Here is a 26,300-nt window from a genome sequence, read left to right as displayed (position 1 = left end):
TTACATCTGTGCTTCATTAGAAAGCATTTAGTTACATTGTTCTGATGATATAGTGACTCTCTTTGGTTACACATGCATAAATTTTTCCATAACAGCATATCCCATGGATTATTTTTTTTCTGTCAACTATGTTAAATATTTCAAATTTGCAATTTTGTTTTATTCTACTATTTGTTTCATATTATTTAATTTAATTTTACTTTTTGCAGTCAGTAAGATTATCTAAAATCACAACATGCTTTTATAGTTGAATTTGGTGTTGGTGCTACTAGTGTTAATTATCTACAGGGTGTCCTGTTACGCTTGGTGATATGACTGCACATTATGAAGTCAGAGGCCTATTAGTGAACAGCTTTAAATATTATTTCAGTTGAAACTCGAAGAATTGGAAAATTATTTGAAGAAATGAAAAGGAACTAGAGAGTAACACTGTGAGGAACATGGTTTATATGAGGAGCACAGACTGAAGGTTCTGAAGAATGTGAAAATTTCTTTCTAACTTCTAAGCAAATTTAGTATCTTTCAGGAGCCATGATGGGCTGTATATTTTGGCTGGTTCTGTGGTACAGCACCTCATGGGGAACGTGGGGAGAGAGAGGGCAGAGGAGGAGAGTGGAGTAGTGCCAGTGGCTTAGGAGAGGATGCTTCATTCAGAAAGTGTAAGGTCTGTGAGTAGGGGCTTGCACTAAGTGACTTTACATTCGGAAGAACTGGTGTTTGGTTCAGAACAGGAGAGGAAATTTGATGGAGGTATTGGAGAGGGATACAGTAACACATAAATATAGAAAAGCAATGTTGTAAAGAGTATAACATAGCTGAGGATAAGAATCTGGAATTATGAGCAGTGAATAAGTTTCCAGGGAAAGACTTAGAGGTCTGAACACAGAAAAACAAATGAAATGGTATCAACACAAAGGAATGACGGTGCTGATTTTTCTCACGGTGGAATAAAATGGGAGAGCAGAGGACAGTTTTAGAGGGAAAGCAAAGGTGCCAGAGCCTCCACTGGTCCAGAAATCTCAGCAAAAAGTTGGAGAGATATAAGTACTAGAAAGTGGTTAAGTGTGTGTGGCTTTCAGTCCCTGAGCTGGAGGTATTGGCAATACCCAATAAGAAGATGCAAGTTTGTTCAGTGTTACCTTGTAGGCAGAATGCCTGCAAGAACTGCAGTGCAGTATCTGCTACACAGAGACTGTTGTGTCCCACTTTGCCAAGACATGCCCCCTATACTTGAGGGTGGTAGAGTCCTCACTGACCCATACAAGTCATGGCTATGGCTACTTTGTGGTTTGGGTAAATCAGGTGCAGCTAGAAAGCAAAAAATATCCAGCCTAAGGAATCCACGTTTAAGGACATCACAAAGTTATATCTGCAGCTGCCAGTTCAGACTGAATTCTATATCTGAATATAGAAAAGAAGTTGAATAAGGTCAGCAGTAGAGAGGAAGAGGTGGTGAATAGCACCTTGTGGGCTAGCTGAACTTTCACTGATTGTTTGGTCAATGCATATTCTAGTAATGTACCTCTTTTTTAAGTATATAACTTCAGTACTTTGCCCAGTCTTGTTGGTTTTCCCTTTATCTTTTTTGAAGTGCATTTGAATGTGTTCTACAGCAGCTTCTCCTTTTTTGCCTTGTGTATTTCACAGGTAATAAGTACTGTGAAGCCTCTGACCATTTTATGTTTCATGGTACAGCAGTTCTTCTGATGACTGTCTTCAGGGTGAATCTGCTCAACTTGCTGTACTAGGGGATTTACAATATAATTAATGGAAATTATATGTATAAGCCAGTCATGCACCAAATGAAACTAAACCCATTTAAATCTGGTTGATTATCTTTGCACATAGTTTTCCATCACTGCATATGTAAAATAAGTGGGTTTGGAGATAATACCATACCATATTATTTTAGAGAAATATTGTACCTGAAAGTGACTGTGGGATGACATGAACATTTGGATTTGACAGATTTGCAGACAGACTGGATATAATATCTAAAAGTGATGAACATTTTAAAGCTAATTCATCTTTTACAGATAAGGAGCCTGAAGTTTCTTTGGGTTTGTATTTTTACATATTGGTTTGAAACTAGCATTTAGCTTCACAAAGATTTTTAGTTTCAAATCATTTTTGTGCCTGAAATTTCAAAATTACCCTTATTCTTTATAAAAGCTGCTTTATTTCCTCCAGGCATTTTCCTTAGTAAAATAAACCAAAATAAAATATAAAGACTGTCCAGGTCAAGATGAAACCTTAAACTTTCAAAATCCTGCTGAAAAGAAAAATATTTGTGAAACAAGAAATTGTTGCTGTCTCTCCCCACCCAAGTTTTCACCTTGGGCTGTTAGATTTTTGTGAGATCCCTCTTTCTGAAATAATTTCAAAACTATAAAAAAGCAATCAGTTATCTTGAAACTTTTTATTCACAGTCACCAGACATGCTCAATATATACTGAACTGCTTTGAAGTTCAGGTTTTCTTGAAAATATCTTCAGTAAATTAATACACTAGTAGGAACCCAACACTGCAAATACCACCCAGAGGTCAGGCACTTGTATTTTTAGAATAACCGGTCTGATTATTTTGTCTTTTTTAAAGAATCTAAGGGGGTTTCTTAAGTATTCAGAAGTAATTTGTTGATCACTCTCCATCATACAGAGATGGCATAAAGGCTCTAGTTCATAATGCCATGTGGCGTAATCTACTTATGCCCATACTGCCTGTAGGTAATGTGAGCCAAAATAACATTCCAGTAGCGTGAATGATGTCGAAATTTATGACTTGAGTGTGAGTTAGAGCAACAGGTTAATATAGATTTTAATTACATGAGACCACAGATAAGGTAATGGTAGATGCATTCTGAAGTCCTGATCTTATTTGAAAAAATGCTTTTTTGATCTCTTTATATATTTTTATATCAGATCTCTACTCGCCACTCTAAAGTTCTGGTAGACTAAACATTTAGGTCAAATGCGGAACTAGCTTTCCTCAATACCAGTGTAAGAAACAGTAATGTTAGTAAATCTTCTGGATGCTGTTCTTTTTGCAGAGGACATGGCTTCATGACATGTCCATGGATATTTGCGTTACTGTACTGAGCCATGACCAAATTAAAAACAATGGGTTTTAGCCTGTGGACTATTAGAATAAATGCTGATGTCAGTCTACTGCTTGGATCCAGTTGCTCAGCTCTACCCCGATTTGAAAAAAAGCCTTTGAAGATTTCATAATGGTAGGATTGCAAAGGGTATATTGTCCAAGTAGAGATTGTACCCTTATTAATGGAAATAGATCTTCAGAGGTAAATGTTTGGGAATGGAACATCTAGTACTGAGTGTCTTAATCGGTCTGTTCTCATCCTTTTGTAAATGACGTAATAAATATTTTCTGTCCTTTAGTTCAGATACATGAGAAATTCCATGCTTATCAGGTCTAGAAATCATCAGCTAGCAGCTGCCTTTAAATTGGTTTTGGTCTAGGTACAGTGAGAAACCACCCAGAAGCCATACTTAAGTATTTCTATAAAATTATTTTCTCCTTTTGGTACGCTTAAGTAAATTTTCCTAAGAGCTGGGTCTGCACAGAACTGATATCATCTCTAAAATATCTTCAGCAGAAGAAATTAAGTTCTAGAAGAGTACTCAGAAGTTTATTTTATTGTGTTAACCTTTATTAATTTGAAGATTTAAAAGATTCCTTGTGTACTGTTAAAACAGTTAGGTTTGGTTAGTGATATAGTATTCTTTTCTATTTAACCCTTTCCCCTTCCCTGTTTACTTTTAATATATTTGGTACTTATTTGCTGCCCACTAGAAGGAAATCATTGTTTTATGATAGAAATTTTGCAGGTTCTACTCTTCTGTGCTGCTAAACTTTTAAAATTATCTAATATTAACAGCAATGGTTCTGGAAGCAGTGTATTTACTGAAATAACTAAATACAAATATGTGTGTATATATAGATATAAGCTATCTTTTTAAACTGAAGTATTGCTTCACTTGTTACATTATAGTTTTATATACTTTTATAAACTGTCCCTTATTAAAGGGAAACAAAAGATAACCAAGCAATACATTTTGACCTGTCTTATTTTTTAAAGAAAATTTGAAAAAGTCTGGGTTTAATGTGTGTGTATTAGTTAATATGTTTCTAAGGAATTTATAATAAATATTTTGAGCCTTTTCCTGCTCCTGCTGACAATAAATGGAAAACCTACATTCATGTCATTAGAATCAGTACTTCATTCATAAATCAGAAAATACTAGCTACTAAGTGATGATTAAACCATGATCATTAACTGTTCATCCTCTTCTAAAGTCATATTTTGTATTATGTTTCATTTGAAGGTTGGCATGTTATTTTTTTTTAGAAAGGAACAGGTTTGCTTCACAAAACAGATAGTAGTATATAAATTAATCTGATTTCTTCAACAAATCAAGAATCCATTTTTTGGAGACATTGCTAACTGTAGCAAATGTAGGTAAATCAGTGATGTAATAGGAAGCTTTGCTCCCAGACACTGCATGCTGCTAATTTTTAACCTCATTCAACATCTTGTCAAACCGAAAATGTGTATTATTATAGTCTATTATGTTAATTAAATATAATTTTACATAATTTAAACATATTCTGTGAATTTCTTCCAGGACTGTCCTGATGATGTTTAATTATATCCTACTAAAGTTTCTCTTAATTTCTTCTATAAATACTGCTCATGAATTTTATCTGCCTTAATAGAAGGACTGTGTAGCTTTCATTAGCATAAATTAGCATTGTCCCCAGCTTTTTCTTTTCTGATTAAATGCTCTTCGGTTTCATTTATGTGAGTATACTGTCAAAAGCTGTGGCAGAGGTGGTGATATAGTGATGGTATTCCCTTAAGTGATATTCTTATGTGTGTATAAAAGCATATTTTCTGGTTTACTATGTGTTACTTCAAACATACATAGTACAAACATGTTACTGCTTTAAATTCATGCTTTACCACTATGACTACCCACATAGTTGTTTCTTCTGTTAATTGTTTCGTGTAAAGCAAATTATAGTTCAAGTTATAAACTATATCTAACCACTGTTTCAAACTATACTCTTATTGTGCCACAATATGAAGGCTAAAAGACCATGAAAACCTGTTCATGATTCCTTCTGTTAACATAACTTTTCACCTGAGCAGCATCCTTGAGAAAACTGCCAGACATCTGGTTTAATGCCAATTTGTCTGTAATCAGTTAATTTAACTTCTGAGACTTTGTTTCCTTATCTGCCAGAAGGCAACAGGGGTATTTACCTACTCCATTCCTGGGACTAATTATCTGTTCTACTTCACTATTATTAGGCTGTTGTGGCTCCCCTGTTTTTCATTAAGCTGAAACTAGGGTAACAAATTGGAGCAAAGTAACTTGGAGCTCTGTAAGTAGAAGAAGTTAGTAAAGAACTCAGATTGTACTGACTTCCAACTTTGAAGCACTGGGGACACTCAGACTTGAGATGTGACTCCTGTCAGAGATCACAGGAGCGTCCTCTTGGCTGTGGATGGCTCTCCAGGGCCAAGCTATGCCTTTGATGTTCGGCTCCTGAGGTTCCCCTGTGGAATGCAGAACAGCTGTGACACTCTAGGGAGAGTTGCCACATACCTGCTCCAAAGATGAGGATGTTGTCATTCCTGTCTTAAGAGCTAGGCAGTGCGTGTCTTCACCCACTACCAGTTGGTTTGTATCTTGCCCCTTTTTAGTAATGCCAGAGGAATGGTGAGGAAGGAAGTCTCTGTACATCCTGTTCCTTTTGCTACAGCCCTGTCCTGTGACTGAGAAAACATCATGTAGTCATTTATCTCAAACTACAGCTGTCACACAAAAGTGCTGCAATACTGAACACTTGAGTGAGACCAATTTGATCAAAACCAACTCTTTAAAAATATTTCATCCAGTCAATAAATATCATAGAAGTGGCTTGAATCACTTACCTGCATCGCATAACTGCAGTAGATATAAAATTTAAAGAGAAACATAGTCCAGGACAGAATATTTTTTCTGTGGGAACCGACTTGGTTTTGGGGAGGACCAACCCATCTTGAAGTTAACTGGATGCCTACCACCGCTTTCAGTGAAAGTAGTAGGTTTACCTTCAGAAAGGATATTTTATGTAGGTCCGATGGTGATCACTCAGCAGAACTTTTAACTGAGTTGTGTGGAAAAGCTAATTGCCTCACTGAAAATTGATCTAATACTAGGACCAAAATAGAGAAGTGCTGGCTTTTTCCAGTTTTGTTCATTTTGAGTGCAGTGTCAGGTAGAGTCCACTGTGAAAATACAGAGGTCATTATAGAAAATAACATTTTCACAGTGATCCATTTGTGCTGGTTCTTAAACATTACATTTTTATTATTTTAATACAAAGTCTGAATCATTACATAATGTATTCAAATTAAAACTCTTTGCTGAATGATTGCCTTAGTGAAAAGAGATTCCTCGATCCTTGTCTTGTGGTGCACTGTTTTAGTTAGCAGATTTGCTGATGGAGAAAGCAGCAGTTATGATAAAAGGGGTTATATAAAAGAGCTCCTGCTGAGAGTCCGTGGCAGCATACAGGGTGATACTGAACACTGTATTCCCCAGGGCAGGTACAATAATTAGCTGCAGGAGTGGCACTTGGTCTGAGGGATTAATTAGAACTGGAGGTGGTGTTGGGGGGAGGTAAAGCAGCTCTAAAGTGTGTCAGGATCACTTTGGCCCAAAGCCTGTGTGATTTGATGTGAAATAGCAGCAGCTGGCTGTAACCTTAGGAAGTGCAAGTGAACAGCAGGTGGTAATTCCTGTCTCATTTACCATGTCTTCACAGGAACATGTAAGCTTGGGTTTATTGGCAGGTCAGAAGGAAAATCCTAAGGACTGTGACATTTACTATACTAAGCAAATGCAATAGTCAAAATGGAGTGTACGCAGCATACTGTAAAACCAGTAATGCTGTTGCTTAATGTTATTATACTTTCCATATGACAAGGTTATGATGACCTTATAATATTGACCTCATGTAGACCAGTGTACAAAGCTGAATGTACTGTGAAAAATCTAGGACTGCTGGTGAGAATTACATCTTTGAAGGCTGTGATGGATGTAACAGGAGAACTATTTCATCTAAGTAAAAAATAAGACAGAGGGAATGATATGATGTTCTGGCATCCTTTGGTTTTCTCAGTAGCCATTGTATGGGGACAAGTAGGCTTTATCTACATTTCCAGGTAGGTGAGCAGGGCACTGCGTTATGTGGTCACATGCCTGTTAGCCTCCACCAAGAATCATGTTTTGCTTGGCATTTGGGCAAAAATTGCAGCAAGGCATGCAACAAATGTGCTAATTTAGAAATTGTAACCAGCTAGCATTTCAGGGTGAGCTTGAGTTGCTGTCAACAGAGGAATTTAGTGGACCAGTGGTCGTTGTTGATCACTGTAGTGTTTTGTATTCTTTGAGGGCCTCCCAGGGTGTAGAACAAGAGCCCTTCCTATGTTCAGTTCAAGAATCAAACCAAATAAAGAGAAAATTGAGTAACTTCGAATCCATCATTGAGAACAGCTCTAGATAGAGAAAAAATAAAACAGATCTAGGGGATATTTGCAGCTATATTTATAGCAGAGTGACAGGAAAGGAAGAGAACTCATTTTGCGGGAAGGATAGCTCTTTTTATGCCTTTTTAGAAGTTCATTGTGTGCCAACATTATCTTTCATGGATGCCAGAAGATGCTATGCCTTCTAAAGCCTCCCACGCATGTGAAAACTATGCACCCATTATAGTTTCTTTGCTGGGGTCCATTTAATATTCCTGTGTTTCTGGCTCTCTGCAAATATGCGTGTTACATAGGGGGAGATGATCCAGGTCCAAGCTGGCGTTGCATGTCTCTGACCATTAGATCTGAGGTTATGCCTGCTTTGGGCAAAGGAAAGAAAGCTTTGTCCTACTTGGGAACAAGCTGAAAGAAGTTACTAAGCTGCTGATGGAAGATGGTGTTGTCCCCTTTTGTCATGTGTTGTTTATATAGGCAGAAAACTGCAGTACTGATAGCTACTCTTGAACTTGCCTGCGTGGTGTTGGGAAGCATTGAGAATGCTGGGGCTGGACTGTGAAGTGCTCTATGTAAATGCTTTTGTGTGAAGTTACACAAAACTTTCAAACTTCATTTATTCTCAAGAAAAAAAATTCTTTCGTGGCAAACCAGTATGTTTTCCAATTAAACTCCGTTCTTAATTAATTCTCAGCTTTCCTTCACATTCAAGATTAAATTAATCAAACCTAATATGAGTTTTGAGTTTACACTTTTTAAAATGTCGATTGCAAATACACTACTTTCAGAGGTAACTGAAAAGTACTGTGCTGTAATCCTAAAGGCTGATGAGTAAAAATGAAGTTGTTAAAAGATTTTCTTTTTATCCTTTTTTTTTAATAAATTAGATTTAAAGTTTATTGCTTGCTCAGATTTTAGTTCTTTTGTAGGTTTCTTGTTTGTACTCATTTCCATTACACGGGTATTGTAGTTTTATCTAGAAGAGGAATGGATCATGTGCACAGCAGGGCTAATGAGTCACAGATGTAAAGATTCTGGCACATTACCATCTAATAACTTCTTTACTTATATTCCATAATAAGATAAATGCAAATTTGATACATCTGTTTTCTAAATTATATATCATTCCTGTCTTAGCAGTGTCTCAGGAGTGAGTTTCTTTAAGTGTTTGGATTTTTAGCCTTTTTTGGTTTTGTTTGCTTTTTATTTGTTTCTAAAGAGGAGCTTTCAGGTCACCAGCCAATGCAGTTAGCCACACCAGGGTTTGTCAGAATGAAGTGAGAAGGCTGGTAAAACTGCCACAGGTTTTATGGGATCCACTTACAGGGTCTCAGCTTCCTAGTCTCATGGGTGTGTGTCAGGAATAAAGCTCCTGAATGCAACTCAAAGGTGTTAGTGAAGGACATGTATGCATCAGAAAGTTACTCTGCCTTTTTTTGTAAAGACCAGTGTAGTCTTTGTGATCCAGAGGATCTCTGATGTGATTGCATGTGGAGATGAATAGAGCAAATATTTGCCATGTTAAAAGAATCTGTTGCAGCTGAGAGAACTGGCAGGCTGCTGTTGCCTGTTGGTGCTTCCCACCAGGCTAGCTGGGCTACAAAGGGCTCGTGCACTGTGGCAATGTGGGTTGCCCCAGCAGAGCCTTCATGCAGGACTTCTTGGAAGCCACCTCGGCTGGCAGCCAGAGCCAGGCACAGCCTTCCCTTTTGGAGGTGCCAAGCTGCAACCTTGCAGCCATACACTCCAGGCCACACAGAGGGGCTGTGCCACCAGCTCCATCTTATAGAGGTGACATGTGTGTGTGCATGCATGCAGGGAGCTTAGAGCTACCAGACTGTATTTTATTCTGTGTTCCTCAGCTGGATGTCTCTCAGTCATTGAACATGCCTCTGCTCCAGACAGTGTGCTATGCTAAAGGCAAAGAGAGGACTTGGGGATTTCTTTCTTTAGGAGTTCACTGCTCAACTGTATAAGGTTTCAGCTTTATCAGAAGGTCTAATTTGCACCCTGCAAGGCAGCACAAGAAAGGTGTTGAACTGAGAGCAAAATTCACCACTTGTATTGTCACAGCAGGCCATGATTACCACACTCTTCTTTTTTATACTAGTACAGTACAAGTTCTGCACATGTTGGTAGAGTAGGATATGAGAAACCATATGCAGCATACAGTGCTTGATGGGAAGAATTTTGCCCTGGATATGAAAATGCTGCTATGGATGTCTTGAAAGTGTTGACCTTGGCCATTCCGGACTACCCAAGATCTAGCAGTAGATTGTTGTTCAGTGTTTATAATTGTGTATATACTACCAGTTTATGTGCTGAATGTCATATGTTAAACAGAATGTGAGGAGCAGGATGTTAATTATACAAAGTGGTTCAAAATCCACCCTCACTGCTGTCCGGTTCTGCAGCAATCCAGAGTCAAAGCTTTCTACATAGCTCTCTTGAAGTGCTGTAGCACATTTTATGTAAAATGGCTCAGTTGTCTGCTGGCTGATAGTCTAACAACTGCCAGGTGGTCATAACAATTTATTGTAAGTTTAAGGAAAGTCACCTCTGTGGGACTGCTCCTTCTAAAATCTCTTGATATTCTTGTTATAAAGTAACAACCTGCATCTGCAGTGTAGTGCAAATCTAACTCTGTTTCCCATATGACAGAGAGGCTGTTTCCTGTCAGTAGGCAATGTGGGGTATACTAATCATAGTGTTCGTTCTGTTTGTCTGTTAGTAAATTGTCTCTGTGATGTTTGTGTTGTGCTGTTTTGGTACCATGTTATGCTGTGTCCCTAGGGTCTGCCAGGCTTCCCCACAGTTGCTGCTCTGCACAGTAATCAGATCCTCACCGTCAAGGTTTGTGGCTGACACGTACCTGTTCAGTCAGGTCTCTCTGTATCAGCATAAAAGTGCACATGAAAAATTGTTTTTACCATGGAACACCAACGAATCCTTATGGTGGACCTAAGTCAACCCTCACTGCCTTTGCATCGGTGTAAGTACTCCTGATGCAGAGCATGGGATCAGATCTATAACTGTGTATAGTGTTAGCCCTGGAAATACCCATATTCCCCATGATCTTGGTCAGTATTTTGTTTTCAGATGAGATTTTTCTATAGTTCTGCTTCCCTGAGGCATAGAGGAGTGTGGAAAATGTCAGTGAACTCTATACTGGTTACATGTAGAGTCAGCTATTTCTGTTAGATATCAGAGGTTTAATCTGTACATACAGATTTTTTCAAAGCGCATTTGCAAATTAAGCAGGAAGGATTGAAGCAATCTGGTCAAGCTGGAACTCCAGTCCTTATTAAAATGACATCATTCTTCATGGCACAATATGCTGGTTAGAAAATCTGACTGAAAGTTGAACTGGTGCTTTGTCTCTAGAAGCTTTGCTGAAAGAACAGCATATAAAAATACTGTTTTTTAGAGCCTGGGTAATAAGAAAATTAATACATGTGAAGAATTCTCATAGGAAATCAGGGGAGAAAAAAGTTATGCAGTTAACTCATTGTATATGATTAATTCATATAAAGTGGTATGTTCTGTATATTAGAGGTAAATTTCTTCAAAAGAAAATGCACAGTTTCTGTCAGGCAGAAGCACCGGTTTATATTATTTTAGCTATTACAAATCTAATGAATATGTCTTTATTTCTTTCTCGGGCCTTCTGATGTCTATTCTTCAATTCTCTCATCTCTGATCTTCAACCTTTGACCTCACCTGCCTGATCAGATGGTGTTTCCTAAAATCAATCATGGGTTTCTCTCTGCTGATCAGCAGCTCATTAAACGCCGCCTCATTAAGGTAGTGCTTCATCTCACTGCAATCTGGTTCTTCTTTACATTCAGTTTACTCTTTGCTGTACCTTTTTGTCAGATGCCTTCTTATAGCAGATTGTTCATTTGAAAATGTTTTGGAATGAAGCAACTGTAAATGATACTAACAATTAAAAGTCTATGAGTAACTTTGCTAAGCGATCCACGTTTAAGATGATGTAGTCAACTTTTTTTAGCGGTTAGCAGTGATGTGCTGGAAATTAAATAACTTGAGCACCATTTATTGGTGTCTTTTATTTAAAGGGCAAGGTAATGTGTTTTGACAACTCTCTTGAAAATTGGCTTTTACAAATTAATAGGTAAAAATCATTAAGAGAGTTAGCTAATTGCCACTATAAAACAGCTCCCCAAAAAAGAGGAAAAATTATATACAACTTTGTGGAAGAGCAGTTATTTTCCATGCTTATTTTTGAAATCTATCCATGCATCACTGATGGGCTTGGAAAATTGCTGTGCAAACTCTATATTCTCACATGTGACTTTTTTACCTCAGCTTTGTTATGATTATGCCAATCATGAAGCAAACAGCAGCTTATTGAAAACACTTACTTGCTCTGGAGAACTAGATGAGTAAAACATTGCAAAGCTACTCCAAATTTTGGCGTATGTCCTGTGGTAGGACAAGCAGTTTAGAATTTGAACCTTCTGTTCTGTGGCTGATTGCACTGGGCAGATACAACCCCTTGGTTTTCAAGGCAAAGTGCAGTCTCTGCCATAAGCAGCAAAGAAGCCACTGTCTCGCTCATGGCAGCTTCTTCCAGCCTGTCTTGTGATATTTCTGGGTAAATCAATGTTGTCTTGTGTGGTTGACACCTCTAAAGCAAACCTGTGATGAGTTTTTGTTGGTTTAGGGGGACCAAGGACAAGCTGGACCCCCTGGGCCTCCAGGGCCACCAGGACCCAGAGGTCCCCCAGGAGATACCGGCAAAGATGGTCCTCGTGGGATGCCTGGCATACCGGTGAGTTGGTCTGTTGCTGTCACGGTGTCCAAATTCCTCTCAAGTCTATGCCAGCTCGGTTTCAAAGATGTTTTCTGAGGTAAGATTGGCAAGTAAGACATGTGGAAGCTGAACCACAGGCAGATTTCATGGTGTACCTGAAGCCCTGCACACAAAGAGCAAGTTTATAGCAGGGCCAAGAGTAACACCTAGGTTCCTTGCCTCCCACTCCTGACGGTTTCCCCACACATTCTAAGGTTTCTTGGTTCCTCATTGATGTTTAATAGCTGTGTGAGGAGGGTCTACCCCTCTCCATAAGTAGTAAATGTTCTTCAAGATAAAGATGAATTTGAGACGTCGTGATGGGCTTGACTTCTTGCTTCCTAATGATTTAACCCCACAAATCATGGAATTAAAGTAATAAACTGCTAAATACTGCAAAAAATGTGGTGAAGTTTGGAGTCAGATTCTGCCACTTTACACAAGCAGAACAGTACCATTTTCTTTGGCTCATCCCCCATATTTCATTAGAACAACCAGCAGAATCCACTGTATTGCTTATTGGGTTTTTCTGGGCACAGGATCAGACCCACCACCTTTGACACTTTGTGACCTGATGATTAAACACTTTTAAAACAGATTCATAAACACGTGACTTTTTTAGTAAAATATGAGTATGGTTTTGGTTTTATATTTTGTAGCCTTCTTAATATTCATTCTTTTGAAAGAAGTACCTCTCTTTTCATCATGAATGCCACTGTGTTATCAGTGTGGAAATGAAACCACAGACAGGAAGGGGCTATGACAACTGAAATACCACATGTACAGATGCATACACACACCCCCCCCCGCACCCCCAATGATAAGTAAAGATCATAGCCAAGAGGACACATAGGGAACTAGCAAGGTGAGGACCAGCACTGGAAGAAGAAAAAGCATAGCTTATTATGTGGGGCCAGGACAGGAAAGCATAAAATTTCCCTGCAGGGCCTTTTTAGGTAAAACCAAGAAAGAAAATATCTAGCGCTCCTGTTCTGGCCCTATTCACGTTAAGTCATCTGAAATTGTATTAACTGTGCAAACATAATATAACATGATGATAATAGTAAGACTGTGATAAAATTTCCTGTGAACATCCAGCAAGGCTTGCCAGTTAAGACCTCTAGAACTCTAGGGCTGCTGCTGCTCTTGTTTTGATTTTTAACACCATTGCCCTTATAGTTCTAGCTCAAAGTTATGTAATGACATTAAGGCTGTTGCTTCCACTGTGATGCTTTACTTTGACTACCTACTAATTTCCTGTTAATCCTGCAGCACATCAGGCTTTGGGCCTCATCTGGGCCCCCCTTGTGTTCTTTTATTGTGGTAAAATCGATCAGCAGAGTTGCTTCTGGTTTGATGTGGTGAGGGTGAGAACCCATTTCTGATGTCATGTGCAAGAGGCTAGCGGAATCAGCTGTTGATGCTGATTACAACATGACTGTGTGTTGCTTGGGGTTTTGTGCTTTTTAGCAAAGGGAACAGTAGTGTTTCTCATAACAGGAAAGTAATGCATTTTATGCAGTGAGGTCATTCCATTTTATAATAGTTCTGTAGTGATTCTGACTTTAGATGGTAAGAGAGAGTTTCCTTTTATAGGGTTTTTTTTTAAGCTGTGGCTATCTTAAGCCCTATAGCATTATGAAAAATCTGTTCATAATACTGCTTTAGAATCAGATACAAACAAGCACTCAGATACAAACCATCCAGATTGCTGTTGTTACCATCCTGCTCCTTGCTACTGTCCTGTATCCTCAGGTTAATGTTGCTGATCCTCAAAAGGTTTGTTCCTCCATGGCTATGTGATATACAGTCAAGTAGGAGAGCTGTGAAGGGAGAACATAGCCAAGAGGTAGTGACAGCTTTGGGTTTTTTTAAAGGCTTGCATAGACCTTTGAGCTAAAGAGCTGAACAACAAAGTAATAGCCACACTGTGCTATGAGTAGGGACGTTACAGCATCACACAACTATAGGAGGATGTCCTTGCAGTGGCCAGTCGCCATTAGAAGGCAGTCATTTCCTCTTTTGCAGTGCTAGGCAAAGCAGGAGCTTCTCTTTCAGCCTATCCTTCTCAAGCAAGGAGCTTTACAATCACCAGAGCTATAAGATGATGTTTTGGCCCTTGCTTTCCCCCATGCCTGTACACTTGCTGTATAGCCTGAGAAAGTCAGGCAGCCAAGGTAGCAAGGCACAGGAAGCAGTGATCATTACTTCTCTTCCATAGTGTAGCAGGGTTGAGGAGCAGCCTGTGTGCCCACACGTCTCCATCTGTGCCCACACGTCTCCATATGTGTCATCACCACCTTGCATCCCAGAAGTGTGCATCCTGTTACAGATACTTAAACCTTCTAGAGATGAGAATGTGCTGGTTTCTCAGGCAGGAAATCTTTAGAGCTGAGGAGGTAGAAATATTAGGGAAATGCTGTTGGACCTATAGCCAGCAGAGAGAACATCAAGGAAGAGTAGGGGTGTAAGAAAGCATTGTGCAGCTTTCTGCTAAGCCTTTCTTTGCATGTCAACAGAAGAACCTGTCAGAACCAGAACATACGTGACTCCCTGCTGAGTGACACCTAGAATTAGTTGCCTTCCCTTTGCACCGCACAGACACCAGCATAAAGACTTTGAAACTTTAACACCTCTAAAAGGAGTAAAAGAAGAACAACTTTTTTTGCTGGTAATAAGACAATAGAATATGATACAAACTTCTAAATTATATTCACCATTATTTCCCAACATTTATGGAGCTATCTTGATGCTCACTTCAGGCTGTGTGATTGCTAGCAAGTCTTCAGAGTGAGCTGAAAAGTCCAACAAGCTTGGGTAATTAGCTGTCAGAAACCTCTGCCTGTGTGGTTTCTCTGTCGTGAGTATCTCGGTGTGTTTGCAGATGCTACATGTTTGCTTCTGAATGCAATGAGCACATAGCCAAAGAAGCAGTTCTGATTCTTTTCAGTTGCCGAGAACAACATCAGAACAGTTCTCATCAGTTTTTTGACAGGTTTTCTTTTATAACAAAGCTGCTAAAGAAGATCCTGCAGCTGTGCTGATACAACAGCACATGGACTGCCCTACGCTCCGTTGGGGTTAAAAGGGAGTGATCTATAAACCAGATCACTGAAATGATAGGACCTTTGTTTTTTTGACGGGTATTTTTAAGCCATATTGTACAACTGGTATGTTTTACTGTCTCTACAGACAGTTGTATGTGTTCATATGGGAAGAAAGGGGAGAAGATAATTTCTGACTTTATGTAGAACTGTGCCCACAGAAAGAGAATAAATTGGAAAGATGATGGCTTACCATTCTGAAAGCCAATCCAGGTATTTAACAGATGAATAATTATTGCATGGGTTCAAAATACCAATATTTCATGGGTTTATGGAACACGAAAATTTGCAACAGTAAGTGATGTCTACTGACTGAGGTCATGGCAGAGCAGTAATTTTGAAATATGTAACAGTGGGATTCAGCACATATGTGAAAATAACCTTTCTCTGTGTCCTTTAGCACCACTGACTGGAATGGAATATTATGTTTGGAACCAAGGGACAGAGTCAGGACACCAATACTTAACTGTTGCCTTGAGAACTGTACCATGATTGTGAAGTAGTATTGTGCCTCTTAAAATGTCTGAGATTTGGACTACTGGTTTAAAAAGCAAAAAAGTAATATATTTAATGTGCAGTCAGCTGCCATACCTGTTTGGAATTTTTAAGATACTTTATTATTAAGTAGAGAACTGAATTCAAGACGTGTTACTGAAATTATTCACTCTTTTGTTTAAGGGTGAGCCAGGAAAACCAGGAGAACAAGGATTGACAGTAAGTACTCTTTTCTTCCATTTTGCTAAGAAACTGTAACAGCAACATGACATATACACTTTTTAAAATGTGAAATTCTGAAAAGCTTTATAGCTGTGTATTTCCTAACCTTCCTTTGTCACAGACTATTTGAAGCCTCATTTGTGAAGAAAACATGAGAAAGACAACACACTCTTTTTACATACAGTCGCCTGTCATGTAAGGCCAACTTATTCTTTAAGCTTGCAGAAGTAGAGGGAAATAAAACAGCTAAGGGCACAGTAAAGCCAGAAAGAGCCTAGCCAGGTGTTCCCAGTTCCTGGCCTCCACTTATCACTGTCTCTGAATTTGAGCTGTTTCCACCTTGAGACCACTGAGCAGCACAAGAACCATCTACTTGTTTTGAGGGCCAAAATCCCAGCTGTCTCTGTGGCAATAGCTCTGGCCCTTTGCCTGATGGAACAGTGAAGACAGGGCACAACATACTGAAACTCTCAGAATATTCTCCTCTCCTGAGGTTTGGTTTTTTTTTCCTCTGTGTGTGTGAGAATGTAACGGCCAAATGAATGCATTTTTTACAAATATTCAGATATGGGAGTAGCTGTTTTCTCTTGCATCAGGAACTAATTAACCCTATTCATTTGGAAGCAAATTGAAGCTCCACTGGTTGTAAATCAGCTTCAACCACAGCATAAGGCATCACAAGTTTCTGCCTGTCACATATTCCCAGAACTGTGAAACATGCGGTGTTTTTTTTCCCTTAAGATCTCCCTAAACACTCGTGGTCATTCTTATTTTTATGAGAGATGACAGAACTGTAGCCCATGGCATGTGGTTTTGATTCCTCAATGCTTCTGAGGAGGAAGATTATATGGTCAGCAATCAGTGCAGATATGATTGCTATCTGCTTGAATTTATGAAGTTTTAAACAGGTGTGATGATATTTTACCTTGACAAATTGCAAAATATTTTGAATTGACAAAATCCAGTATCTTTTAGAGGAAAAAACAAGGATTCTGACACTCAGAAATACCTGCTGTGATCAGGAAGTTAAAGTCCCGTACTTTTTCATTTTGAGATAATGTTTTAACAAAACCAAAATCAAAGCCTCCCAAATGTACCACCTAGTGTTTTAGCATGCTTCCAGGCTCTTTTTTGTTCTGTCTTTTTGGTTTCTGAGGGCCTGTTGATAATAGGTGCAATAGCTGGGAAGGGACATATTTTGTTTGTTTTGCTTTATTTGGAATATTCTTCTATTTGACATCTGGACAAAACTCACTCAGATTCTGCAACAGTGTCTTCCTTCTATTCAAGACCAGATCTTCAGGGTCACAGAATCCCTGAGGGCTTTTAAAGCAAAATGTAGTCTTGTCACCTCTTAGAGTCCATGTTCAGAAGATTCCCACTGCTCTAAAGTAGCCATCTGAGTGTAAGAACTAAAAAACTGCTACTGATCTGTTTCTCTAAATGCAGGTGTGTTTAAGTAGGGAGAAGAAGTGTTTTAAAAATCAAATCAGCAAGCCTGAGTTAGGGAAAGATTCCAGCTTACATTAATTTCCACTTCCAAATACCTGCTCTAAAAGTCAGTCTGATGGCTTAAATGTTAGGTCGTGTATAGATCAAGTAAAGAGCATCAGAGTATCAGGGAGGTTATTTCTTTTTATTCTTCTTGGTGCTTCCGACATAATCCTTATGCCAGTACAGATTTCCAGACTGTCTTCCCCGTGGAAGGTGCTACAATTATTCAGGTGCTGTCTAGATGCTTCTGACATCTTCCATCATGCATTTCTGCACTCTTTCTATTTCCATATTGGAAGTTAAGACACTACTGCAGAAATAGGTCATTTCCCAACAGGTATGCTGTAAAATTGTGTTGCTAGAGAAAATAAGTATAGTCTTCTGTGGAGCACACAGGCCTTTGCCTACCTGAGATTCTCTTTCTGCATTATCCATGTATTATCTTTTCAAAGTAAATGAAAATAGAGATCTCTGCCCAGAGTTTCTTCTAGGTTAATTCTGCAGGAATTCTTTCATAAGGACTTGCCTTTGTTTCACACCAGGAGTCTGAAGTCCAAGTTATCTTCCTGGTTTTTCTTCCTGATGACACTGAAATTGTGAAGTCGATGAGTCCCATAAAGTACTACCAGTCGTGGTCTCCCAGAGGTCTACTTGTTGGGGTGTACTGTGGTTTCCTACTTGCCCACGTGTTTAAGGCCCTTTCCAGTAAGAAGCAAGTACTGTGGCATGTACTCTGGTTCTTTGTCCAGGATGGAGGCAGGATACAGCCAAGCACAGCACCAGATGCTGTGAAACAATCCCTACAGTTTGAATGTAATTGCTGAAGGTTGTGGAAGCTGAAGGCTATTTGTAGCCTATAGGATCACACTCTTAGCAGCTTTAAATAAGGTGGTGCTGTTCAACTGAAGAACTGCAAGCCTGACCTCTAGATTATAGTAATGGGCATAGAAGTTTTTCTCTTTCAAAAGCACTTTTAATTGTATTTGATAACATACCTTGATATTTCTAGATGAATGTCAGGTTATTGATAGAGCTGGTAAACTCCGTTTTAACCTGTGAACCAACAATGGCACAGCTTGAAATTACTTAGTTTTCTGTTTTCTCTTCTTACAAGAAGAGGAAAGAATTTCTTGAAGAGCAGAAGATAGTAGATAATGAGATAAGAGAGTTTTCCAGCTTGTGTCTCGGAATGTACCACAAGCCTATTAACATGTTAAGTAATTTGTGACTACTCAAACAATGTGTGCCTTGATTCACAAAAAGTTGAAATAATTTTAATGCATTTGGAGTTCAGGAATGTTTGCATTCTTTCAGTGAAATAGGAAATGTAGTGAAGACATGGGAATTTACTCCAACTGAGAATCTGCTGCCATGTTCTTCTTCATTTTTAATGATGTTCTGTGTCAATAAAGAAAAAGAAAATCATGTTTCAGATGATGTTGTGAGAGAGGGCAATAATAATCTTTCTCCCTCTCAGGCAGGGGAGGTTTCTTGGACCATATACAGAGAATGACAATGTTTGAGTTCTCTGGCATGAGTTCTGCTTTGGCATGAGAGAGCTCAACCTTAGTTGAGCTTAGGTGCTCAAGGGAAATTTGCCTTGAGGATGGGGAATGGCTTGTCTTTTTCCCAATTGCCAATGTAAGTATGTGAGAGTTGGGGCAGGGTGGTGGGAGGAGAAGTTTAGGAACGCTACTTGTTGTTTACAGGGGTCTCATTCCCTGTTGAAAATGTTTCCAGATTGTCTACTGCCAGTGTGCTTCTATTGCACTTCTATTCTTGTGGTTGAAAAGTTTGTGAGAGCTGTTTGCAAGGGTGTTTTGGCTCTATATGTTGCTGTGTCAGGAAGAATCTGTTTTCTGTTTGAGCCAAGAGAGTTCAATTTCTTTTTAGTTGAGATGGAGGCCTAGGTTTAAGTTAGAAAGGTGTGACTGTATGCATCTTTAATGTCAGAAGGGAATGCAAGAATGATTAGTTAGTTGCAATTTGTGTCTGGTTTTCATGGCACTTGAAAGCCCTGCACGTCTACTTTCTACAAGAGTTGAAGGCATCATTTCTCTGTGCAGAAAGAATTAAGAGAATTCTGAGGGAGGCCAAGCAGTGGGGCCACCAAAGGGATTACATTTTGAAATGTTGTGGAACTAGCAAAATGTAGGCTGTGAAAGAGGGAAGTCCAGTAGTTTCATTAGCTTTTCAAACTTTCCATTAAAGTTGTGTCCTGCCTCTCATAATTTATCCTCCTTCCTATGCCATTTGTCTGCTCTTGCTGGTGATAAGGACTCTTAAATACCATAGAAGAGATTTTCTGTTTTATCTTCTAATTTTCAGAATGAATCATAAATGAATTTGTGATTCTTTTCTACCCAAGAGCTAGGATTTCTGTTTGCAGACTATTCGTGAGAACTTAAAGTGAGTTGGTGATGGGAAATATCAAAGGCTGACAGTGACAGACATTTTCAGATTCATAAACTGCAATAGGATAGAAGGTGTGCGTGGGGTGTTTTTGTTTCGAATTTCCATGAGGAAGATTTTTTGGTGCTTTTATGTTTAAAGTATTTTAAACAAGAGCATAGTAATAAAAATTTGGAAGATCAAAATTTGCAGTGTTTTCAGTTCCTTGGAAAAGAAGTAAATTTAAACATGTTCAGTGTATGAATCAACCACTTCTTGTCATTGAAAAAACCCCATATATTATTTTATCCCCCAAAATTGGCTTTAAAGACATATAAGTAATTTTACAGATGTTTTGCATGAGCAGAACACTCCAGAATAACCAGAGAATTCAGGTAAAGGTGTCTCTTTGCAAAAGAAATCTATACTATAATGATCAGCCCAAATGCAAAATCCCTCTGCTTTAAGATATATTGTTTTCCAAACTAGTAGTTTTGTGCTTATACAGTCTTGCTGGGCATGTGTTCAAGAAAATAAGACCTAATGTTACTGCTTTTACTAGTTATTCAGAATAAGGAGGATGTTATTCCAAAGGATATTGCCATGTTGTGAGAGACAGTGGAACAGTGTAACCTTGCAGTTAAGTCTGCAAAATGTCACATCTTTAAAATGAATCAATATTAATTTTTTCATCTTAGGTAAAATGAACAAAATGAACTCAGAGAGACCAAGCAGAACTGACTGGGAAGTGTTGCTGGCTTCAATTCAGCCTTGCAGGCCAATGATTAAGGCCAGATCCTCAGCTGGTGTGAATCTTCATAGCTCCTCCAGGAAATTACTAATTGTGATTTTGTTTTCAATGGCCACAGTTCTGCAGCAGCCTTCTTTGTTTCATTCTGGTAGCATGTTCATAGAAAATTTTGTAAGGTGTTCTTAAGCTGCTTAGCTGCAAAAGTTTGTTAAGAACTAGCAGATGAAATAGAAATTCTCAGCCTTTGCCTCTCACAGAAACTATTCTTTTTTTCCCCCAGTACAATTCCATTGGCCTTAGCTTGCAGCAAATCTCAGGAAAATACTCTTTGACATTTTGTAACCTCTGTACTTCAGTAATGGCTGTCACAACAATGACTAAGAGATCGATGATAAGAAGCTCTGGCTGAGCACTAATTAATAGTTATTGCAGCTCTTTTAATGCATTAAGGTAGATAGCATGGGAGGGGGGCACTGCTTAATCGAAAGTTATATGAGGTTTCCCATCATATTTAATCTGTTTTCTTAGCTGGTCGTTCTTTTATCTAGGTGATTCATCAGTACTAAAACATTGCACATTTCAATACTAGCACTCTAGAAATTGCAATCTTTATGAAACACTCCTCAACCATGCAGGAACACATTTTCAGAATTACATTATATGCCCATTACACACAGAAAATGGGATCAGTAGGTAGAACGCAGGCTCCACTGAAATGCAGGTGAATACTTTGTATGAAACCTGTGCTTTCCTCTTCATATACACCAGATAGTTCAGTTTTCCTTAAGTTCTTTATGCCATTAGAGTGGTAAGAAATTGGTTTGTGGGAATAAGGAAGTGATCATCCCCCTGTACTTGGCACTGATAAGGCTGCACCTCAAATACTGTGCTCAGTTTTGGGCCCCTCACTACAAGAAGGACATTGAGGAGCTGGAGCACATCCAAAGAAGGGCGACGAAGCTGATGAAGGATCTAGAGCACAAGTCCTAGGGCTTGTTTAGGCTGGAGAAGAGGAGACTGAGGGGACACCCTTATTGCTCTCTACAACTACCTGAAAGGAGGTTATAGGGAGGTGGGTGTCGGTCTCTTCTCCTGAGTAACAAGTGATAGGACAAGAGGAAATGGCTTCAGGTTGCACCAGGGGAGGTTTAGACTGGATATTAGGAAAAATTTCTTCACCAAAAGGATTATTGAGCATTGGAACAGACTGCCCAGGGAAGTGGTGGAGTCACCTTCCCTGGACGTATTTAAAAGACTTGTAGATGTGCCACTTAGGGATGTGGTTTAGGGTGGACTTGGCAGTGTTAGGTTTATGGTTGGACTCGATCTTAAAGGTCTTTTCCAACCTAAATGATTATGATTCTATTCTAAGTGTTTAATGATTCTTATAGGCACCAAAGGGGAAATATATGTTCTCAGGGATAGTCTTGGAACTTCTTTACTTCTTTTGTCCCATAGAAATAGACACAGTACCTCCTAGAGGCCTTCCAGTTACAGTGAGCTTTTACTTTACATAGGCAGTATGGAAGTTTAAAAAAACAGGACTAGTGTTGTTGGTTTGTTTTTTTTTTTTTTTTGCAAAGCTTTGGAATAGGAGAGTTTTTGTATGACAGTGTATTGCACCATTGTGACCTTTTCTGCTGTATAACTTTTACAGTATACAAAACCATTCATTTTTCATCTTATTTTTAGGCATTTTCCTATGGTGTTTGTGCTCACTGTCCATGAACTCTGATACCTTGTAAAACAAGTCATTACTGCTGCCCCAGATCTGCAAATTGAAAATGCCCAAACTTCCTATTTCATACATTTCTTTAAATGTTAAGCAACTGAGTGACTAGAAGTTGAATAGAAAAACACCTTGAGAGGCTGTTGCTAATGCATCACACCCTGAGTTACTGTGCTTTGAAACTGCAGCTTTAGCCTCTACAGAGCAGAATTATTTCTTGTGTTGCAGCTTGCAAGGAACAGAGTAAGCTTAAAAGGAAAATACAATTGTAACATTAGAAGGAAGGTCTAGGAAGAATTCTGGACTCAGAATATTTGTTCTAGCTACCTTTAGGCCAGTCTTTTCAGTGGTTGTTTATTTATTTATTTATTCCAGAGAGTTATTTGTCAAGACCCAACTGAAGTGTCCAACTTCATTTGATCATTACTATGATGCCAAGGTTTGATGTGATACAGGCTCTGGAGGTCTGTTGTTTCGGAAAACAATGATTGAAGAATGGCATTCATAGTGGAAAAAATTTACCTTTTAAAAAGACAATTGCATAAAAGACTTTTATAAACATTCGTTTGTCCTTGGTTACCCAGTTTTCCAAGTGCTTAAGTAACTATCGAATAATTCTCCACCTCCAGAGAAACACAGATAGCAGTTGAATTTCTTTGGAGCAATGCACCTTCTTTTCCATCCTCCTGTTGAGGAGCTGTTTGAATGAGAACCTAATTCAGAGAAGCCCTGCAATAGCTTATCAGAGCTGCCTAGATAGTTTGCTAAATTGCACATGATGGCAAAGGGTTCTTCTGAAGTGTTCATGATATCTGAAGCAGTGAGAACTATTTTTAATTTTTATTATATTTAGTTACCTTTCTATTCTGGCCAACTCTCAAGATCGAAATTTTCAGCCCTCTCAGTTGAAGTTTCTCAGTGAATGTGTGTCAATCTCAAGAAAAGTAATGTAATTTTCAAAAATGCTAAGCAGTGACTTTATCCAAACAGTTTTTATGAGCTTTCAGTGTAATTTTTGAAGCTTAGATGCTCTTTATAAAATGAGGTTTTTAACATTAGTCACCAAGGGCTTAGGAGTACATTCTGAGCATCCCTGCATGGAAACTCTGGCAACTTCCAGTCATACAGGCAAAAGACAAATAGTTACTATCAACATCATCTGCATAGACTATTATAGAGTGATTTGTTGATCACTTACATATATCATGTATATATATATGTAAGCAGGAGGTGAAAGAATTCTATAGCTCTTGTCTTAAAGGCTTTTGTTTTACCTCCTTCATATTCTCAGGGATGATAGTGACAGAGACTGAGTGACAATATATTTAACCTGTGGTAGTAGATCAAGCCTCCAACTAGTGAAGACTACCGTGTGTTTCGTACATGCCTGGTCACTGGAGAACAGAGGCTTTGGGCTTGAGGGGAATGAGGTGGGGAGCAGTCATAGCAGCTGTCTGCACTGGGCTGCCTGGATCCAGTGGCAGAAGAGCTATCCAAAGTGAAGTTTAGCTGAACCTGCATTTGAAAAGCATCCCTTTGGTTGTACTAGAGCAACCAGCAGGGCCAGTATACTACTGCAGCTGTTATGGAACACAGAACAATTGAAGAAAACAGAAAGAAAAAACAAAAAACAGTCTCAGGAGTTGATTGGAAACCTTTGTGTATTTTTTGCCTTCTGCTCCTGTCTGAAGACCTACACAGAGATTTTGGTTGCTGGTCTTACTGTCTGATCAAGTGGGCAACACAGCACTGTCCCCAACTTGGTAGAATAATTAGGGGGAAAAATTCTACATGGTCGTATTGAATTTCCTGTATAGATTCTTCTAGAAACTATCAGTTATACCTCTGGAAATGAACTTAAGTCTTTGAGGTTTTTTTATTTTATCCCTTCATCTTCCTCTCTTTCTCCCAGGCTGTATTTACTTGCATATTTCTATCTCTCCAGTGTGATTCTGTGCCTTGCTCAGGGAGTGTAGGTAACTCATAGAAAATAGGCACTTTACAGCAATTCTGTAGTTTTTTACTGTTTTTTGAAGTAATTTTCTGTTAGTAATTTAATTTCAGGTTTTCTGTTAAGGTGACTGCTGGCAGACTTATGTGGGAGAGGGATGAGAGCTGTCAATGGATGAGCTGCTAAGTTTCCATTGGCATTGAGCTTCTTTCCCAATGCTAGGGAGCAGTGCTTTAAAGAAAAATTGTTCCTATTCAGCTATGTTTTACAGTCTGAACATTCAAAGGATAAGAAGCACTTGCCATTGTGTGTAAATTGTGAAATGTATCGCTTTAGGTAAGCTTTTAATTGCCATTGGTTTTCTGAGCATACCATTTCTGAAGGTAGCCGTATTGTTGAGGACTGTTTTTGTCATCGTCATGGTAGCTCAATGGGCATGAGACACCAGAGTCATTTCCAGTCTGAGTTAAGGCTTAAGTACCAGAAATGAAAAACTGCTAATTGTATAAAATATTTACTGATAAGTATCTGCTGCTTCTTTTCTCTGAATGATTCATTTCAAAGGCACAATAAGAGCAAGACTATGCTGCTATGTAAATATTTTCTTGTTCAGTAACACCTCTGGAGGAGCTGGAATGATGGCAACGATGAGAGGGAAATTCTGGGGAAAGATCTTTTCCTGGAGACATCTGCAATGCCTTGAATTATGTCCATCCCACAGGCTGACAGCTGCAAGCACCAGGCACAAAGTGCTCAACAAAGGAGCACATTTAACAGTTTACTTTGGGGGATAGCATTAGTAAGTGAATGATCACTTTACCTTGAAATGGTAACTTTGTATTGAGGGGTCCCAAATGATAATTTAATATAGCTGAATGTCTTTAGAAGGTTTTATTAGCTTCTTAAGCAGTTAGAAACTGAGGAGGCAATATCCATTCCTTGGACATAAAAGTAACAGGTATGAGCTATGAAGGTAGTCTTCAGTTGTTCTGCATTCAGTCTGGTCTAATGATGGAGGGATTTTTCTAAAGACCTGAAATACCGCCAAAATGCAACTGGTTAATGTGCAAAAGGTCAAGATAACAGATGCCCAGGACGCAGACATTTGGAGCCTATTTTGGTAATGGGGATGTAGGAAAACTCTAGTTTGAACATGAATTTCTTGGAGTTTTTAAGATGTTAGCCAAACTTGCATCTTTCTCACAGAAGTGGAGGATTCCTGGTTCATCACCTATCATGGTGTCAGGCACTGGAAGAAATTTACTTCCTTCTCTGGAAGAAAGGGAAAAAAACCTGTGGAGTATGATGTTATATCCGTGGTTCCTTACCCAGCATGCAACTGTCGCCTACCAACATCCTCTTGATTTATCTATTTTTTTTTCCCCATCTTCAGTTTTCTTGGAGACTGTGGGCAAGCAGTGCTTAAGAAATAGGCTGTTCATTATTTACCACATTCAGTATTACTGGTGTCCTCAGCTTCTAGCAAATCTTAGAGTTAGAATTCAAGCACTTACTAAAGAGACGACCTGATCTAAACAGCATTTTTTTGAAATGCAGTGGGTTGGGGGAATTTTTCTCCAGTCTGAAAAAGCAGATCATCAGTCTACTCACTGCTCTGTCATCACCAGTGCTGAGTGTTTGGGTATTTTTGCTTCCTTTTGAAGACAAGGGAGCAAACTTGTTACCCTGAACCTCACAGGTGGCTTTCCATTAACAAAATCTGTCCCTACAGTCAAAAGGAGATGCTTACAAGACCCTGGTTCTGCTGAGACATTCAGGCAAAAGTTTCAAG

The 26,300-nt window shown here is 38.9% G+C and overlaps 1 protein-coding gene across 1 annotated transcript in view; it reads left to right on the top strand.

Annotated features, from left to right (window-relative positions):
• Positions 1-26,300, top strand: part of COL25A1 (collagen type XXV alpha 1 chain) — a 322,715-nt gene that overhangs the window by 214,322 nt on the left and 82,093 nt on the right. The window contains exons 8-10 of the mRNA XM_074866905.1: positions 10,349-10,408; positions 12,243-12,350; positions 16,154-16,189. Coding sequence (XP_074723006.1) covers positions 10,349-10,408; positions 12,243-12,350; positions 16,154-16,189 — 204 coding nt within the window. The remainder of the gene's footprint in view (positions 1-10,348; positions 10,409-12,242; positions 12,351-16,153; positions 16,190-26,300) is intronic.

This window comes from Strix uralensis, chromosome 4 (genome assembly GCF_047716275.1).
Source record: "Strix uralensis isolate ZFMK-TIS-50842 chromosome 4, bStrUra1, whole genome shotgun sequence".
Classification (NCBI taxonomy): domain Eukaryota; kingdom Metazoa; phylum Chordata; class Aves; order Strigiformes; family Strigidae; genus Strix; species Strix uralensis.
Note: the sequence above shows the minus strand (reverse complement) of the source record. Positions and strands in the feature narration are given on the sequence as shown.